At 41.5% G+C, this 20,580-nt stretch overlaps 1 protein-coding gene across 5 annotated transcripts in view; it reads left to right on the top strand.

Moving 5' to 3' along the window:
• LOC124863567 (phospholipid phosphatase-related protein type 5-like) overlaps positions 1-20,580 on the top strand; it is an 83,993-nt gene that overhangs the window by 5,630 nt on the left and 57,783 nt on the right. For all 5 annotated transcript variants that reach the window (XM_047357999.1, XM_047358000.1, XM_047357995.1 and 2 more), the window contains exon 2: positions 10,073-10,186. In XM_047357999.1, the coding sequence (XP_047213955.1) occupies positions 10,118-10,186 (69 nt within the window). In that variant the 5' untranslated portion in view covers positions 10,073-10,117. The remainder of the gene's footprint in view (positions 1-10,072; positions 10,187-20,580) is intronic.

Here is a 20,580-nt window from a genome sequence, read left to right as displayed (position 1 = left end):
AAATATTGTCAAAATCAGTTCTAGTTGGAGACAACATTGGTCCTGGAGTTGATGTGCTGACTGCCCCTCTGATCTTTTGGGTTTTTTCAGTAAAGAATTTAGCAAATTCATTGCAGGCCCTGGTAGAGTGGAGTTCAGATGCTACAGTTACAGGAGGGTTTGTTAACCTGTCGACCGTGGCAAATAATGCACGAGCATTGTTAATGTTTTTAATGATGATCTCAGAAAAGAAAGATTCCCTTGCATTTTTCAGTTGTAGGTTATATTTGTAGAGTCTCTCTTTATAGATGTTAAAGTGAACCTGGAGTCCAGTCTTTCGCCACCAGCGTTCAGCTTTTAGACACTCCTTTTTTCCACTTCTGACTGGTGGAGCACTTCTCCACGGAGACCTTTTCTCCCGAGAAATGACCTTCACTTTAATTGGAGCAATTGAATCAATGATGTCTGAGATTTTAGAATGAAAGTTATCTACCAGCTCATCTACAGTGTTACAGGGCAAAGTGGAGGTAGAAGAGTAAATCTGGTTAAAGGTTTCAGCAGCACCGTCCTTAAAGATGCGTTTTCTTATCATGTCTCTTTGGCAAACTGAGTCATTGCAGATGATGCTTTCAAAAATAACAGAAAAGTGGACAGATAGAGCAACATCAGTTACAGACACCTTGGAAATGTTTAGACCCTTAGTGATGATCAAGTCCAAAATACAGGTCCTTCTCAAAATATTAGCATATTGTGATAAAGTTCATTATTTTCCATAATGTCATGATGAAATTTTAACATTCATATATTTTAGATTCATTGCACACTAACTGAAATATTTCAGGTCTTTTATTGTCTTAATACGGATGATTTTGGCATACAGCTCATGAAAACCCAAAATTCCTATCTCACAAAATTAGCATATTTCATCCGACCAATAAAAGAAAAGTGTTTTTAATACAAACAACGTCAACCTCCAAATAATCATGTACAGTTATGCACTCAATACTTGGTCGGGAATCCTTTTGCAGAAATGACTGCTTCAATGCGGCGTGGCATGGAGGCAATCAGCCTGTGGCACTGCTGAGGTCTTATGGAGGCCCAGGATGCTTTGATAGTGGCCTTTAGCTCATCCAGAGTGTTGGGTCTTGAGTCTCTCAACGTTCTCTTCACAATATCCCACAGATTCTCTATGGGGTTCAGGTCAGGAGAGTTGGCAGGCCAATTGAGCACAGTGATACCATGGTCAGTAAACCATTTACCAGTGGTTTTGGCACTGTGAGCAGGTGCCAGGTCGTGCTGAAAAATGAAATCTTCATCTCCATAAAGCTTTTCAGCAGATGGAAGCATGAAGTGCTCCAAAATCTCCTGATAGCTAGCTGCATTGACCCTGCCCTTGATAAAACACAGTGGACCAACACCAGCAGCTGACACAGCACCCCAGACCATCACTGACTGTGGGTACTTGACACTGGACTTCTGGCATTTTGGCATTTCCTTCTCCCCAGTCTTCCTCCAGACTCTGGCACCTTGATTTCCGAATGACATGCAGAATTTGCTTTCCTCCGAAAAAAAGTACTTTGGACCACTGAGCAACAGTCCAGTGCTGCTTCTCTGTAGCCCAGGTCAGGCGCTTCTGCTGCTGTTTCTGTTTCAAAAGTGGCTTGACCTGGGGAATGCGGCACCTGTAGCCCATTTCCTGCACACGCCTGTGCACGATGGCTCTGGATGTTTCTACTCCAGACTCAGTCCACTGCTTCCGCAGGTCCCCCAAGGTCTGGAATCAGCCCTTCTCCACAATCTTCCTCAGGGTCCGGTCACCTCTTCTCGTTGTGCAGCGTTTTCTGCCACACTTTTTCCTTCCCACAGACTTCCCACTGAGGTGTCTTGATACAGCACTCTGGGAACAGCCTATTCATTCAGAAATTTCTTTCTGTGTCTTACCCTCTTGCTTGAGGGTGTCAATAGTGGCCTTCTGGACAACAATCAGGTCTGCAGTCTTACCCATGATTGGGGTTTTGAGTGATGAACCAGGCTGTGAGTTTTAAAGGCCTCAGGAATCTTTTGCAGGTGTTTAGAGTTAACTCGTTGATTCAGATGATTAGGTTCATAGCTCGTTTAGAGACCCTTTTAATGATATGCTAATATTTTGAGAAGGACCTGTATGTCCCTGTTTGTGCGTTTGTGCGTTTGCTGTTTAACATGTTGAGTCAAACCAAAATTTCTAAGAGTGTCACATAGATCTATAGTACTTCTGTCTTCACGATTGTCCATGTGAATGCTGAAGTCTCCCACAATAATTAAACAGTCATAATCAACACATATCACAGATAAAAACTCATTAAAATCACTGATAAAGTTTGTTTTGGACTTAGGAGGCCTGTAAATATTCAAGAACATTGTTCGGACCTGGCTCTTTACTTGGAGAGCCAAATATTCAAAAGAGTCAAATTTGCCCAGAAATACTTTTTTACACTCTAATAAATCTTTAAACAAAGTGGCAACCCCTCCACCTTTTCTTTGCTGTCTCCTCTCACAAAGAAAATTGTAGTTCGGAGGTGTCGCCTCTTTCAGAATAGGAGCTTCATTAAATTCATGTAACCATGTTTGTTACAAACGACATCAAGATCGTGGTCAGTAATGAAGTCATTGATTAAAAATGATTTTCCTGACGAAGATCTGATGTTCAATAAAGCCAGTTTATATGACTTAGTTGCTGATATTAACTCTGTGTCTGGTTGTACCTGACAGTTTATGGCTTTTGTTGATTGTTTATTACTGTCTCTTATCCTTTTAGCTTTGTTCTTTCTGTCACGTATAAGCACAGAGATTTTACAACTATCTCCTATCAGGGGTCCAAGTTTTTCCTGGACATGCTCATTTCTGATAGAGTTACCACTGGGACCCAGGCTGTATCACAAAGAAGTGATTTGAAGGTCCTGATTAGGAGATAGATAGATTAGGAGGTAGTGAGGCTCTGCAGCTTTTGAAAGATGTTGGTTCGGTAGCAGGGCCTCAGCCACGGGGGTGTTGAATGGAGAAGATGTCAGAGCCATTTGGGTCCCCATCTTAAAAACCTCTTTCACGTTGTCGGTGAAATCCAGAAAAGCAAGAATTGGGCTCAGTGGAGAGACGGTAGAGTTCTGTGCGGTCTGGGTTGGGGTCATGGGTGATGGGGGTTTAACAGGGGCGCTCAGTCTGGGTCGGGGTTTGGGGGGAGGGGAATTTAATAGGGGGGTCCACTTCTCCTCTGGAATTCGGTGGGGAGCAGACGAATTAAATCCTCCTTCAATAATTTAGATTTTTTTGCTTAGCTACGTCATCCATGGCTCCAAAGTGTATGAAAATGTTTTCGATGCTCTTCTGTGATCGCCAGAATATTCTCTGAGATATCGGACACCACATTACTGGTACCAATCATAACTTCTGTGTTTTTCTTGTTGCAGAGGTTTTTGATCCCATTCACAGCTGCGTTGCCCACTATTAGGGTTCTTGGTCCGGTGGGGCGCTGTTTCTCTGGCAGCTTAGGAGAAGACTGTTTAGAATGAAGATTGTTCTTATACCGTTTATTGTTCTCAGAAGATGGATCATTTTCCTGGTTTTCATTCTGTAGTGGGACAAATTTGTTTTGGAGGGATGTTGAATGTTAAATTTTCATCATTACATTATGGAAAATAATGAACTTTATCACAATATGCTAATATTTTGAGAAGGACCTGTATTCTAGTCATCCATTTAGTCATTGGGTTGTTTGGGTACCTGGTCTATGAGGGAAACACAGTCATCCTTCTACACAGTGACACACTGCAGTTTATTCGGGGGAACCCAAGGCGCTCCCAGCTCACAAGGGATATATATAGTCCCTCCTGCAGGTTCAGTCAGGCCTGGGGTCTTCTACCAGTAGGGTTGTGCCGACAAAGCCTCCAGGAAGGTATCCAAAAAGCATCCAGATCAAATGGCCTAACCATCTCGACTGACTCATTTCGAGTAGGAGCAGCAACTCTGAGTTCCCCCCAAATGAACTCTGTATCCTGTCTCTACGGATGTGCCCAGCCCACCCTACGATGGAAGCACGTTTCAGTTGCTTGTACCCGAGATCTCATTCTTCTTGGCCATGATCTCTCTCATGACCATAACTAAGGCTGGGATTGTAGATGGACATGTCACCTTCGTTTTTTTGCTCAGCACTTTATGCGCCACAATGGACCGGAGCAGTGCTTGCATCACTGCATCTCCAGCTCCATCCTACCATCGCCTGTGAACAAAAGGCTGACACACTTGAACTCCTCCTTGAGGCAGATACTGACCCCTGACCCGAATCATAATCTTCTGAGCTAATTCTTCAAATAACATCGTCAGGATGCAACATGAGAATGGAGGATCTGTCTCAGCCTCCAGCGCTGTCCCCATGCTTTGCATTAAAAGCAGTGAACAGATTTTTTCATACTAATCAACCTGCAAACTTGCAAAATCTATCAGCAGTCTGCATATACCTGAGAGGAGCATAACGTAGACTTTAATAGTCCTATCCTCACCTAAAGGCTTAGTGTTGTGTTTCTTAGATATTAATCACTAGACTCTTATTCGCTTCATCTCAGGCCACTTGAGCCTTTTCCTCAAAACATAATTACACCATTGGGAAACCTGCCAACACAAGCTCTTTGATGGGCCGAAGTGTGGGAGAATTCCTCTGTGCTGCCTCACACCGAGCCAATGAAACAGGAAGTAACATCTCAATTGTTCTCATGGGGTGACGAGAGAGCAGCCTTTTTCCCCTCCGTTTCACCATCTCCTCTGTCTCTGTCAGTGTCCTTCAGTGGAAGTTACTGCTTTTTCACAGTGACAACTACTCCCTTCTTTTCTCTTTCTTTGAAGGGGGACAAGTATCACATACACGGATGTGCCAACATGAGGACATGCCTTCAACCAGTTAACCATTAAAGTTCTCTTGGTTGGCACATTGTGATGTTATAAAAGCTGCTAAGAGCCTGGATTTATGTTTTATTTATCCCTCAGGCTCAATTTTTTCCCTCTGGCGGAGAAGGATTTTAGGAGAAAAACTCTCTATCACATTATACATAATGCTTGTAGTGGTTAGTCTTACAAATACTGGCAAACAAAATTTTGGGAGTATGACAGCCACGATCACACAGTGCGTGTTGTTGGCAGCGTGTGCTGGTCTTTAATGTGTTTGCATGTGGGACCTAAAGTGAATCAAACACAAAGCACTGGGATATTTGGCAAAAATGTGTTTAGTATTTTATGAGTACTCATATAAACCCATTAAAGCTGTTCACACTAGGAAACCTGTATTCACATTTCAGCATAAGAGCAACTGAATATATCTGCCAATACATCATAAGACTGTATGTTTATTTCAAAATTGTAATAATAATAATGATAATAATAATAATAACCTCTTAAAATACAGGGGGTATGTAATTTAAAAAAATGGACCATTATAAATCTTTGATTTTGACATTTATTCCATCCAAATTAGACAAATCACGTTTTGGTTCAATAACAGCACCGAGTCCTCATAAAGAGTCTTTCAGCAAACACCCCTTGATTTGGCATTATATTAACCAAGACCAAAGACATCAACTGTGAAAAACTGGGTGGACTTATTTAACTGTTACTTCACTTTGTGATGACTGTTTCATCGGTGACATATAAAATAAAGGATAAAAATATGATGTATAGTAATGTGCAATGGCCTAGAACAAACCTTTTTTTTCCTTTGCTAGACATGTTTGAGGCCTTTGTACAGTTTTCTATTTTTTTTATTCAGTCTCATTAACTTAAATCTTGGTTTATAAAGCATGGTGTGCAGTTGGTGTTAAAACGATTGGAAAATAGCCATGTTGAGGTCTAAAGTAAAAGTGTGTTGATTGGTATCTAAGAGTCACGTCTTGACCTGGGAGATGATTTTTCTTCCAGTTTATCATCAAATGTGTAGTTTCTGTGTTTTTTTTGTTTTGTTTGTTTTGCTTTGCATAACTTAAAACTAATTTTCGCTGCAACAGTATCGTGAAAAAAAAACTTTTATGTTTAGGTGTAGACTGAGGATAGCCCCATCAGCTTTTTAGCCAAATATCCAAGTTAAATGCTTTATCAAAACCCATGCCCTTAACAGCTGTGTTTAAAATAATAACACTGTGTTTAAAAACTCAATGAAGCTCAAAATTGTGTAACTATAACCTCCCTGTGATATTTTTGTTCCTTAAAATTTTTGTAGCAGTTATTTTTTGGATAGTATTTTTTTGTTAGATTTTGTTAAATTTTGTTATCTGTGCAGCCACTTATGATTGTTGGTTTCTACTTGGGGGCGCTGTGGATTGAGACAGAGTGAGTGGGCTTCGGTGAGCTACATTTGCTGCTGTCTGATGTATGGTTTCCTCCAGTTTGGGTAAAAATAAAGAAGTTGGTAAGAAGTGCAACTGTAGCCCAAGCATGCAACCTGAGAGACTTGAGAAGCTACAGGGGAACAACTGAGGATTTCAATAGATTTATTTCCATGCAGGAAAATGCAATGGGAACAATAACACATATTTTAAATCAAAATATTTAAAGAACTGTTATCAATCTACAGAAACTGAGGAAAATGGAATATTAGGCTGTTCAAGAAAATATCAGTGCCATTATTTTTCTTTACAATGCCAACAGTATACAGGTCCTTCTCAAAATATTAGCATATTGTGATAAAGTTCATTATTTTCCATAATGTCATGATGAAATTTTAACATTCATATATTTTAGATTCATTGCACACTAACTGAAATATTTCAGGTCTTTTATTGTCTTAATACGGATGATTTTGGCATACAGCTCATGAAAACCCAAAATTCCTATCTCACAAAATTAGCATATTTCATCCGACCAATAAAAGAAAAGTGTTTTTAATACAAACAACGTCAACCTTCAAATAATCATGTACAGTTATGCACTCAATACTTGGTCGGGAATCCTTTTGCAGAAATGACTGCTTCAATGCGGCGTGGCATGGAGGCAATCAGCCTGTGGCACTGCTGAGGTCTTATGGAGGCCCAGGATGCTTCGATAGCAGCCTTTAGCTCATCCAGAGTGTTGGGTCTTGAGTCTCTCAACGTTCTCTTCACAATATCCCACAGATTCTCTATGGGGTTCAGGTCAGGAGAGTTGGCAGGCCAATTGAACACAGTGATACCATGGTCAGTAAACCATTTACCATTGGTTTTGGCACTGTGAGCAGGTGCCAGGTCGTGCTGAAAAATGAAATCTTCATCTCCATAAAGCTTTTCAGCAGATGGAAGCATGAAGTGCTCCAAAATCTCCTGATAGCTAGCTGCATTGACCCTGCCCTTGATAAAACACAGTGGACCAACACCAGCAGCTGACACAGCACCCCAGACCATCACTGACTGTGGGTACTTGACACTGGACTTCTGGCATTTTGGCATTTCCTTCTCCCCAGTCTTCCTCCAGACTCTGGCACCTTGATTTCCGAATGACATGCAGAATTTGCTTTCCTCCGAAAAAAGTACTTTGGACCACTGAGCAACAGTCCAGTGCTGCTTCTCTGTAGCCCAGGTCAGGCGCTTCTGCTGCTGTTTCTGTTTCAAAAGTGGCTTGACCTGGGGAATGCGGCACCTGTAGCCCATTTCCTGCACACGCCTGTGCACGATGGCTCTGGATGTTTCTACTCCAGACTCAGTCCACTGCTTCCGCAGGTCCCCCAAGGTCTGGAATCGGCCCTTCTCCACAATCTTCCTCAGGGTCCGGTCACCTCTTCTCGTTGTGCAGCGTTTTCTGCCACACTTTTTCCTTCCCACAGACTTCCCACTGAGGTGCCTTGATACAGCACTCTGGGAACAGCCTATTCATTCAGAAATTTCTTTCTGTGTCTTACCCTCTTGCTTGAGGGTGTCAATAGTGGCCTTCTGGACAACAATCAGGTCTGCAGTCTTACCCATGATTGGGGTTTTGAGTGATGAACCAGGCTGGGAGTTTTAAAGGCCTCAGGAATCTTTTGCAGGTGTTTAGAGTTAACTTTTTGATTCAGATGATTAGGTTCATAGCTCGTTTAGAGACCCTTTTAATGATATGCTAATTTTGTGAGATAGGAATTTTGGGTTTTCATGAGCTGTATGCCAAAATCATCCGTATTAAGACAATAAAAGACCTGAAATATTTCAGTTAGTGTGCAATGAATCTAAAATATATGAATGTTAAATTTTCATCATGACATTATGGAAAATAATGAACTTTATCACAATATGCTAATATTTTGAGAAGGACCTGTATAATCCAATAAGAAGAGGCAGAACCAACCTTTTATAGTCTGGAGAATAGCATCTGTACACTAAGGTTAATCTTATGGGTCTGGAAAAAAGATGTTGTTTGCTTACTGGTGTGTTTGTCGTCACTGTACTGAAACACCCTTTTAACACTTCTTCAACAAAAAAGCAGAGTGACCTCTTCAAATATTTTGATGAATGTAAATTTACCCATGATTCTTGTTTTGTGATCAATAGGCCAAGAGAAATAGAAAAACATCCCCATAGTCACCATGTTTCTCAGTGTACTGTGGCCTCTCTTTAGACCAATCGATATGTCAGTCAGTCATTTTCTACCGCTTAATCCATAGTGGGTCGTGGGGAGCTGGTGCCTATCTCCAGCAGTCTATGGGCAAGAGGCAGGGTACACCCCGGACAGGTCGCCATTCCATCGCAGGGCAACACACAAACAACCATGCACACACTCATTCACACACCTAAGGGCAATTTAGAGAGAGCAATTAACGTAACAGGCATGTCTTTGGACTGTGGGAGGAAGCCGGAGTACCCGGTGAGAACCCACGCATGCACGGGGAGAACATGCAAACTCCATGCAGAAAGACCCCCATCTGGGAATCAAACCCAGGACCTTCTTGCTGTAAGGCAACAGTGCTACCAACTGCGCCACTGTGCAGCCCTAAATGATATGTTCTTTGGCAAATTGTTCTTTATGTAGCCCATGTTTTTAAATCAATGGGAACTTGAAGGATCTCCTTGCAAAAACCTTTGTTTCACATGGATGTTTATACATTTTTTAAAATACTTACAGGTAACCGTCGAGTTTTTTTATCCTCCCGCAGCTGTTTGACATTTTGGTTATTTTTGATCCAATGTTTTAATAGTTCTTAGTTTTCTTCCATGTCTTTCTGGGTTTTGTTTTTATTTTAAAGCATTTGAGATCATTTAAGTTTAGCACCTTCTGAACTTCTTTGAATGTTTTCCTTTCTCAACTTATAATTAAAGTATGCTATTCTTCTGAACAATGTCTAGAACATTTTACATAGATATTCAGAGAGGAATGCATTTTAACACTTAGTCCTTCGATTAGGGCCAACTGTTCTTTTCACAGAATGAACAACTTCACTGAATAAACTTCACACTGCTACTATTTTACAAACACACCCATTTCATTATAATGATTTGCTTGAAGAGAATTAGCAGCATGCATGTCGTAACTGCTGGATCTGTTGGTTTTCTATTACTCCGCTTTCATCCACTGGTGAATTATTTCCCATGTAGAAACAAAATTTCTATCAAAAACAGCCATTAATCTGTTTAATTATGTTGGACTACTGTTATTTGTTTTTATAGTTGTATATGGAAAAATTAACCATCTATGTTCTATAAATATTATATGGTCTACATTAGTTTTGTTTCTCACTTACGTAAATGTAAAAGGAGAGTTTGACACACTTATTTCACTCTTAAACACCAACAACTATAGCCAGTATAGAGTTACATCTAACATTACATAAATACATGTCTTATCATTCATTTGTTGATTGTATGGATTCCAACTAATATTTTCCTGTTATAGTTGCTCTGTTTAAGTAAAATACAGAAAAATATCAAATGACAAATAACAGAATAAAAAGAGAACTCTACAGAGTGAGTAGAAATGAGCGACAAATTTGGTGCTTCAATTAGGTTCCAGAAGAAACAGGTTTATGATGACTGAGGAAAGCTCTGTGTCCTGTTTTCACCTTTCACCTGATTTTACTGTGGACAGACACCTATGATTGGCCGGTGCATTCACCTGAATTACTCTCCTTTTCTCTTAGATTAAGGAAAGTGAAAGCTGGACTGGGTCGAAGGAACAGAAAGGGATGGCGCTGGAGGAAAAGCCTGGTGTGAAGAGCAGCAGCTCTATAGTTCCTTGCTTTCTTTTTGTGGAGGTAAGCAGCATGATGCATGTCACATATCAGAATGGATGAAATCTTGACCAAATGCAGAGTATGAGATATCAAAGTGATAATTTGTATACTCCATCACTTGTTTCTGTGGTGATGTCCCTACAGCAGCCTTTTCCTAAGTGAAAATCTATGATTTTACACTCTGTTTGACCCTCCAGCACCCTCCCCTTTTTACATTTTGTAGAATCTCCTGTGTGGTGAATATTTCAGAATCATGAAAGGAGTTCAGGACAGCTTGGCAAACGCTCGTGTCACTGCTGATTATCTTACTAGTGCATCACACAACCTACGGTGTTCCAACACCAGTGGCATCTCAGGATGTGTAAATGGGTTACAGTTGTTACACACAATGTTGAGAGCTATTCATCTTATATGCAAACCGAATTATTCATTCAGTCAGTTGTTGCATTTTGTGCATTGGGATTTAGATTCTTGTTATATGGACAACCCCAAAAGTCTGTGTCTGTGGTAGATCAAGAGTGCCCAGACTCATATGCTATTGCATCCCTCCTCTAAATTGTGCTCTTTGTTGTTTGTGAGAGCAGCTAGACAGATGATTCAGAGGGCAGAGGAAGTCCCTGAGCACTCTCTAAACTAGAACTGAGGTGGAAGAGGCTGAGCTTTAATCGAATAGGGCAGAACAGACGTTCTACTGGTCTTAATAAGCTAACCATCATCTGTGTAGCTGAGATGCATCATCCATTCAGAGCATACATGCAACGATCAAAGATTTGTAGCCAATTTTCCAGTCAGCAGTTTGGAAAATCGGATGAAGTTTTTCTTCAAGATCTGGAATTAGGCATTTTAAAATATGTTTTACTAGCCTTTCTCTATTTCTGATACATATACACTGCTCAAAAAAGTAAGCAAAAAAAAAACTTAAACAACACAATATAACTCCAAGTAAATCAAACTTCTGTGAAATCAAACTGTCCACTTAGGAAGCAACACTGATTGACAATCAATTTCACAGCTGTTGTTCAAATGAAATAGACAACAGGGGGAAATCTTTGGCGATTAGCAAGACACTCAATAAAGGAGTGGTTCTGCAGGTGGGGACCACAGACCACTTCTCAGTACCTATGCTTTCTGGCTGATGTTTTGGTCACTTTTGAATGTTGGTGGTGCTTTCACACTCGTGGTAGCATGAGACGGACTCTACAACCCACACAAGTGGCTCAGGTAGTGCAGCTCATCCAGGATGCCACATCAATGCTAGCTGTGGCAAGAAGGTTTGCTGTGTCTGTCAGCGTAGTGTCCAGAACCTGAAGGCGCTACCAGGAGACAGGCCAGTACACCAGGAGACGTGGAGGAGGCCGTAGGAGTGCAACAACCCAGCAGCAGGACCGCTACCTCAGCCTTTGTGCAAGGAGGAACAGGAGGAGCACTGCCAGAGCTCTGCAAAATGACCTCCAGCAGGCCACAAATGTGCATGTGTCTGCACAAACGGTTAGAAACTGACTCCATGAGGATGGTATGAGGGCCCGACGTCCACAAATGGTGGGTTGTGTTCACAGCCCAACAACGTGCAGGATGCTTGGCATTTGCCAGAGAACACCAGGATTGGCAAATTCACCACTGGCATCCTGTGCTCTTCACAGATGAAAGCAGGTTCACACTGAGCACATGTGACAGAGTCTGGAGACACCGTGGAGAGCGATCTGCTGCCTGCAACATCCTTCAGCATGACCGGTTTGGCAGTGGGTCAGTAATGGTGTGGGGTGGCATTTCCTTGGAGGTGGCCCTCCATGTGCTCGCCAGAGGTAGCCTGACTGCCATTAGGTACCGAGATGAGATCCTCAGACCCCTTGTGAGACCATATGTTGGTGCGGTTGGCCCTGGGTTCCTCCTAATGCAGGACAATGCTAGACCTCATGTGGCTGCAGTGTGTCAGCAGTTCCTGCAAGATGAAGACATTGAAGCTATGGACTGGCCCGCCCGTTCCCCAGACCTGAATCCGATTGAGCACATCTGGGACATCATGTCTCGCTCCATCCACCAACGTCACGTTGCACCACAGACTGTCCAGGAGTTGGCGGATGCTTTAGTCCAGGTCTGGGAGGAGATCCCTCTGTCAGGCTTAGTATGGCGGAGGACCCCAGATTGCAGACGGACAGGAAGCATCGGTGGTGAGTAATATGATTTAATGAAACAAACTAACTACAGACGGTGAAGGCAAAAACAGTCATGAAAAGGCTTGGCATGAACAACAAGAACTGGCACAAAGCAAAGTGACATGATCCGAAATGTTTCTGCGAGGAATGAACAGAACAGAGGTGTATATATGGAGCAAGAACAAGGTGAAAAGAGGAGACTGATTTGCTTAGTGCAGGTGAACCAAATAAAGTTAATTAACAGAGCAAAACAGAAATTCAAGGATACAAACTAATAGAAACATAACTAGAAAAACATGAAACTAAAGCATAATCAGATCCAAAAACTTAACTTGACAAAACATGAACTAGAAGACAAAAACTAAAGCATGACCAGGAAAATAATAAACAGAAGCATGATTCAAAACCTTAACTGTGAGAAACATATGAGGAAAAACCCGCAACCAAAAACCAAACCCCAAATCATAACACCCTCAGGAGACCATCCACTGTCTCATCAGGAACATGTCCAGACGTTGTAGGGAGGTCATACAGACACATGGAGGCCACACAATACTGAGCCTCATTTTGACTTGTTTTAAGGACATTACATCAAAGTTGGATCAGCCTGTAGAGTGTTTTTCCACTTTAATTTTGTGTGTGACTCCAAATCCAGGCCTCCATTGGTTAATACATTTGATTTCCATTGATGATTTTTGTGTGATTTTGTTGTCAGCACATTCAACTTTGTACAGAACAAAGAATTCAATGAGAATATTTCATTCATTCAGACCTGGTATGTGCTATTTGAGTGTTCCTTTTATTTTTTTGAGCATTGTATATTAGAAACAGAGGTGACGTCTGTGGTGTGCCAGTGTTCATGATTATGGGGTCAGAAGTCAAGTTCCCCGATCCCGATGTTCTGAGTGCTGTTGGTAATTAGAACCATATTTTTTTTAGTTTCTGAACTAGTTTGTGAGGTATAACTGTGTTGATGGTGCTACTGAAGTCCACAAAGAGCATTCTGACAGGTGTTGGATTGCTCCAAGTGGGTCAGGGCTGCGTGAAGTGCAGTGGAGATGGCATTCTCTGTAGATCTGTTTGCCCGGTATCTAAACTGTCTGTCCAGGTCTGTTGGAATGCTGTTCTTAATGCGTGCTAACACCATCCTCTCGAAGCACTTATGAGGACGGGGTGAAGCCAAATGAGCAGTGGTCATTGAGAGTAGTGATAGCAGAATTTTATGGCACAGGAACTATGGTGGTGGATTTGAGGCAGGTGGGAGCTGTGGAACTGTGGCATGCTGTAGGGAGAGATTCAAGATGTTTTTGAAAACCCCTGGCAAGTTGGTCAGCGCAAGCCTTAGCAGGTGGCCTTTCACCTCATCTGGTCCAGCTGCTTAGCTACTGTTGATCTATCTTACAATGGATCCACCTGACGGCTCCTCTTCAGGGCGTTTTAGTTGTACACTGCATTAGGCCTAGCCGAGGATGGAGAACAACATCTGAACTATACTAACAAAGACACTGGTAAAACTCTGAACCCCATACTGCACAGCATTAACATACGTTTAAGACAGCCCTAGGAAGGAGGAGTCACACCATCGAAACCACAGCTCTGCATGGTTCGAGGAGAAGCTTATGGTGCATTCCATTTCAAGTGGAACCCCCCCAAAAGACGGAATTACGAGTCGGAAACTCGGGGCAACATGACCATACCCGACTTCCGCATTCAAGATGGCTGCTACTTGCATCAATAGTAGAAAAACTTTCTGACTTTCACTGTTTTTAGCACAGCATATAGTACTTTCCAATGATGAGCTGTTTCAAAACTGTTTACATGCACGAAATACCGCATTGAACATTGTTTATTGTCACTGTTATTGTTGTAAGGCTGCTGTTACAGTTGCTAGCAATACGAACAAAAACAAGCAGGAGTCTGGAACACTATAACTCAGAGATGATGTAAACTCCAACTTCCAAGGCAAATGGAATGCAATTTTACCTTCCCAGATGCTTTAAAGAGTTACTTCCAGGGCGTCTTTCCTCATCCACTGCCATGCAACTTATCACCCTTTGCACATCCTGTCCTCCTTCCGACTTGAACGGTTCATGTTAGAGTCTGGGCAGAGAAAATTAGTGTAGCATTAAACAATTTAAATATTGTTTCTTTCATTGTGTTTTGCCTAGTTGGTGTCTGTTATATAATAAGCTAATACTAACGGCCACTGAGCCTGAGTACCAACAGGCCTGTAGTCTGACAAAAAATGTCATATTATAACTTTATTTATAAATGTTAAAAAAATTGTTAATCAATAATTGTAATTATTTATAGTTTCTAGTAGCCAAACCAGGGTTTGGTGCTTGTATTTCTATCCACATGCTGCAGAAGTCATTGTTTTAAAAGTGTTCCTCTCCTTGTTGCCTGTACGAGCCCTTGGTTTCTCTGATCCCCTTTACCAAGATATTCCAGGCAGTTCTGTGGTCCACAGCTAGTTTACTAAACTGCCGGTAAACAGCGTAGCCGGCTAGCCCTGTAGTCTCTGTGTCATAATGTTAATTAAACGACTGAGTATGGGCAGCAATCACAGAGGCAGAACAGCGGTTTAACAGGTTTATTGAGGCGCAACAGGGTTAAAACAGAACACTGACTAGATCTGTCGGAGGGTTCTGGGTAGGCACGGAAGAAGAGAGGTGAGACGTTATTGTTTGTTCAGATGAAGGTAATAGATTGCGCAGGACATGAGTGAGGTTAGCTCACTGTAGGCAGTGGACGACGGCTTGCTGGAGGTGGTAAGTTCTCCCACAGATGCTGAGTTAGGCAGGAGGAGAGGCACAGAGGTTCTTAGTACTGAATCTCTCTTTGTGTGAGCCTCTGAGTGGCAGTGCTTCAGAGCGAGCGGTATTGGAGGGTAGACAGGCAGGTGGGCAATAGTTTGGTGACAGGAGAGGAGGTGAGACTCACAACTGGATCAGCAGGAAGGAGTTCCAAGTAACTCGACTGTGCAGTACCTGAAGAACAGGCGCGTGGAATCCAGGACATGGTCACTAGAGGAATCCAATAATCTAGAGGAATCTGTAAAAGGCATGAACCGAGACTTGGGTAAAAGCAGGCTCATGAAACACAGGAGAACTGCAGACAACGGTCATGTTACCATGATGGCAGAGTTAACAATCTGACGCCTCCCTCCTGGTTCCTGCTCCTTAAGAAGCCCTCTTGATTGGACTCAACGTGTAAACCCTGCAGAGCTACACCTGCCAATCACACCCTGTAGGGAGAGTGAATAACAGCACAAACACAACCACCTGCACACACAAACAACCTCTGTGGGTATTAAACTCTGTTTCTATCCAGCCAAGTCTCTTAACAAGGAGAAAGAACATTTCTATTTTAAAGAACTTCTTATATCTCTGTCTGTCTTGATTTCCTAACACAGATCACTAGTAAGGCATGATCAAGCTGAAAAGGTCTGATTCTGGTCATAATTTCTCAGTGCATCTCTAATTGAAAGTTGCTCTGTAAGATTTGGGAAAAGCTGTTTGGATGCTTTAGTAACATATCTTAAGATATTTACTTGTATTTGCTCTTGCTTTGTCTCTGAGATGCTATTGCTTGAATGAACCCACTCATCCATCCATTTGTCCGTCCGTCCGTCCGTATTCACTGCACAACCACTGATGCGCACATTCATACAAAACGGCAAGTAAAGGTCTATTGAAACAGCATGCTTTTAGGAAACTGGAGTATCTGGAGAAAACCCACACGTTTATTTGGAATAAATGTCACACAGAAAGGTCACAGCCAAGATTACATGTTATTTCTAGATAATTTAAATTAGGAGTTCAAATCACGTCCATGGCCACAGGTGTATAAAATCAAGCACATGCAGACTGTTTCTACAAACATATGTGAAAGAATGGGTCGCTCTCAGGAGCTCAGTGAATTCCAGCATGGTACTGTGATAGGATGCCACCTGTGCACCAAGTGCAGTCGTGAAATGGCCTCGCTCCTAAATATTCCACCGTCAACTGTCTGTGGTTATATTAGAAAGTGAAAGTGGTTGGGAGCAACAGCAATTCAGCCACAAAGTGGTAAGCCGCGTAAACTGATTGAGCAGAGGCAGCGGATGCTGACGTGTATAGTGCGCAGAGGTAATTGACTTTCTGCAGAGTGAATCACTACAGACCTCCAAACGTCATGTGACCTTTAGATTATCACAAAACATTGTGTAGAAAGTTTCATGTAATGGGTTTCCACGGCGAAACAACTGCATCCAACATAGTGGTGTAAAGCAGTGGATTCTAAAGCAATGGGGGCGCGTTCTCTGGAGTGACGAATAGCTTTTCTCCATATGGCAATCTGATGGACGAGTCTGGATTTGGTGGTTTCCAGGAGAACGGTACTTGTCTGACTATATTGTGCCAAATGTAAAGTTTGGTGGAAAGATTATGTTGTGGGGATGGCCCCTTAGTTCCAGTGAAAGGAACTCTGAATCCTTCAGCATGCCAAGACATTTTGGACAATTCCATGCTCGCAACTTTGTGGGAACAGTTTGGAGATGGCCCCTTCCTTTTCCAACATGATTGCACACCAGTGTACAATGCCAGTCCCATAAAAACATGGATAAAAGAGTTTGGTGTGGATGAGCTTGACTGGCCTGCATAGCGTTGAGAAATCCCTGAGCATTCTTCAAACTAGAACTGAGGTAGAAATGGGTCATATTGAACCTTCTGAGTTAGGAGTGGAATGTCACTTAAGTTCATATGCGAGTCAGCGCAGTTGAGCGAATACTTTTGGCAATATGGGGTATATCGAATATGTGTAAAAAACGTAACCAAACTCTGTAAATCAGTCAAAAACCAGAAAGTACAAACCCACTCTGAAATAAAATGGTTTCGCAATGTTGGAAGGCTAAAGACCTTTTCGCTACCTCCTTTAATTAATATGTTGTATTTCTTTTTTTTAAATAAGCTTGTTGTTTGATTCAGATCTGAAAAATTAGAGAATAGTTGTCAACCTGAAAACATATTCTTTTATTTAATCCCAAGTGTAATTGGAAGACTGAGGTGTGCACTGATAACAAGATGCCTCCTAGATGTCATAACGGACACATATGAATTGGTATTTGTGAATTTGTCAGCATGAGTCAATGGATTTTATTAGGATTTCATGTGATAGCCCTGTGATGTACTGGGAACCTGTATAAGAGGCTAAAAAACACATGAGACTAGTTACACACAGAGCCACAGCTACATACAATAGAGTGGTTTAGATCAAAGCATACACATGTGGTAGAATGGCCTAGTCAAAGTACAGACCTAAATCCAGATGAAAATCTGGGGCAAATATTAAAACCAAATTTTGACAAACACTCTTACATCCAGTCTAAGGGAACTCGAGCTATTTAGAAAAGAATAATGGATGAAAAAAAAAAAAAAGGCAAGGCGGGTGAAGTGTCTTGACCAAAGACACAACGACTGAGACAGAGTTGCGGTTTAAACTGGCAACCCACCAGTTACAGGACGAACTCTTACCACAGTCACCACAGTTGCCTATTTTAGTTGCACCACCCAGTTCCTCATATTAGCACCTGCCTTTGGAAATACTGGTTACGATGCACTGCAGCAGCTCTTTTCTTAGACCACTTTGCCAAATGCCTCCCACTCATCAGCGCTCAGGTCTCAGTCTTTTTACTCTACATAGATGTGTGTACAGTACATGTGTTTGCGAGACAGTTTTTCTGTCTGCTTGCACTAGGTTTAAAAAACATTAACTATTGACCAACAAGGGCCAACGAAAGAACAGCAGCTGCTGAAGTCTATGATGTGGAACTGTAACAAAAAATGTTTCCTTTGAGGAAAATAACAGATTAATACCATTAATTGCATTTACTATCTAAACAGTATTTATTTGCCTAATTAGTTTAGTAGTGAAGCATAAGCAATTTATTATTAGTGATACATTTCTGATAAAGTATAATTATTTTTTAAGGTAAATCCTTTTTTAAAATATTGCTTTTCCATAAAATTTTTATCTCTTGTTTGATTGGATCAGAACAATAGCTGGGTTATTGTGTAATCCTTAATATTTATGTTTTTATGCTTGCACTATTCCCACGTGTTTTCATTGCGTCAAGTCAAAGTATATCCTGGGTTTTGGTGGGCTGCCTCATTACTTGAGCTGTTGTTAAGATCACAGCCAAGAGATTTACTGCCGCTTATCTATGTCAGATTTCATCAGAAGGAATATATTTTTTTACTTAGTATTTTCTTACAGAGATGATTTTCTAACCCCTGCATCTGGAACAATTCACAAGACAAATTGTTGAAAGTAAATCTTGCACTTATCTTCCCCTACGGCTGCTATAGTTGTTAAAGTGTGTTTGGTCAGATCCAGAAAAGAGGGCAACAGATGTTTAATTAAGTAGGTGACAAAGTAAGCTTTATAAGTTATTGAGGATTTTCTTTCAGGATGTGGGGGTTTGGATAGGGACTACTACAGGGATGGGTAGAGAGGGATGGCCTTTTTCTCTACATGTTATTGTATTCCTGTCACAGTATTGTGTGTCTTCTTTTCTTTTTATTGGCATAGGAAGACATGATGCCGTCAGAAAAAAGCAAATATCATAAACAGTTTGATCACAGCAGAAAGCAGGCTGCCACTGATCTTCCTTTGAAAAAGCTGAGAAATGTTGCTGCATGAGCACACCAGATCACACTGCAGGCACAGCTCGCACCACAGCTTGTGCCTGTCATGTATACCAGATATGTGCACAAATAAAGCAGTATCAGTGCAACTGCTACGCAAATGTCTCTTTCACCTACCCCTCACCTTGCAACCCGGTGCTTGAAAATTAAACTGTAACTGATGGCTTGTTCAAATTTCGAATTTTCTTCCTCTAATATCTATGCGACTGAATCACGGGGTCAATGGTCTGTGAGTGGATTTCTGGTAGCAAAGCAGAATTCATGGTTCAGTCAATTATGGAAAGTTGTTCAGATCCTGAAGCAGCAAAGGAGCCCTAGACCATCACATTATTAGCACCATGTTTGACTGTGATGTTTGTCTGCAATGCTGTGACAGTTTTACACACTTTGACACAAACCTGTCAAACAACTGTGTCTTCTAATTTTACAGAATACTATCCTAAACGTTTTGTTGATCATCTACATGTTTTTTTTTGTGGCTAATTTAAACATCTTTTGTGTTCTTTTTGGTCAATGGTGGTTTTTGTCTTTGAACTCTCCCATGAATGTTATTAGTAGCCAAGAATCTTTCTTATTTTGAAATCATAAACCTTAACTAAGCAGACAAGATCTGCAGTGCTATAGATGTTTTTCTGTCTTTCATGGCCTCCTGAATGAGTTGTCAATGTGCTCTTAGAGTAATTTCAGTAGACCTGTGACTCCTGGGAAGATTCATTACTGTTCCATGTTTTCTCCATTTGTGCTTAATAGCTCTCACCGTGGATTACTAGATCCCTAAACCCTTTAGTATGGCCTTTTAACCCTTTCCAGCCAAATAGATGTCAACGAGGTCGTTTACCCTACTTCAAGTGGTCAGACGAGATCTGTTTAAGTAGTTTCTTAGTTCAGCAGATCTGGAATTGATCAGGCCTGGATGTGGCTACTGAAACTGAACTAAAAACGTAGTTACTCACAGTTCAGTCATGATTTAACAAGGGAGACAATTATATTTTCGTACAGAGCCAGGTTGGTTTGGATAGCTTTTTCTCTTATTAAATGAAATGATCAATTGAAAACTGCTCTTGGTGTTTACTTGGGTTATCTTTGTCTGATATTAAAATGTATTTGATCTGAAACAGACTAGCGCTGAATGCATGAGTGGAGCAGGAGTGGAGCTGAGTTGTTACTGGCCTGCAGCGAGTAAAGGTGTGACTCTGCCGATTAAACACGTCCCTCCACACTCTCAGTGAGTGCGAGGTGACAGGGATCCATAATGAGAAAGAAAGATACTGGCTCTTTTATTCAGCCCTGCACTCCTCATCAGCAGTTACCATGGAAACCAATCAGCCAGACTCTCTCTTTCTTCTGACTCCTTTCATCCTCTCTGCCCTAATCACAAGTCACAACCTTTTCCGTCAGTTCAACCTACTCAGCCATCTTGTTCTAGTGGTCTGCTCTGTCATCTTCATTTTGTTGTGTCCTTACAATTTTTTTTAGTGGGGCCCTCCCAGCGAGCACTTAAATTTAATCTGGGATTTTAGCATATATTCCAGTTCTTTACAGTCTCACCAACATTCTGCATCAATTTATATTCATG

Source organism: Girardinichthys multiradiatus, chromosome X (genome assembly GCF_021462225.1).
Source record: "Girardinichthys multiradiatus isolate DD_20200921_A chromosome X, DD_fGirMul_XY1, whole genome shotgun sequence".
In the NCBI taxonomy this organism is placed as follows: Eukaryota; Metazoa; Chordata; class Actinopteri; order Cyprinodontiformes; family Goodeidae; genus Girardinichthys; species Girardinichthys multiradiatus.
Note: the sequence above shows the minus strand (reverse complement) of the source record. Positions and strands in the feature narration are given on the sequence as shown.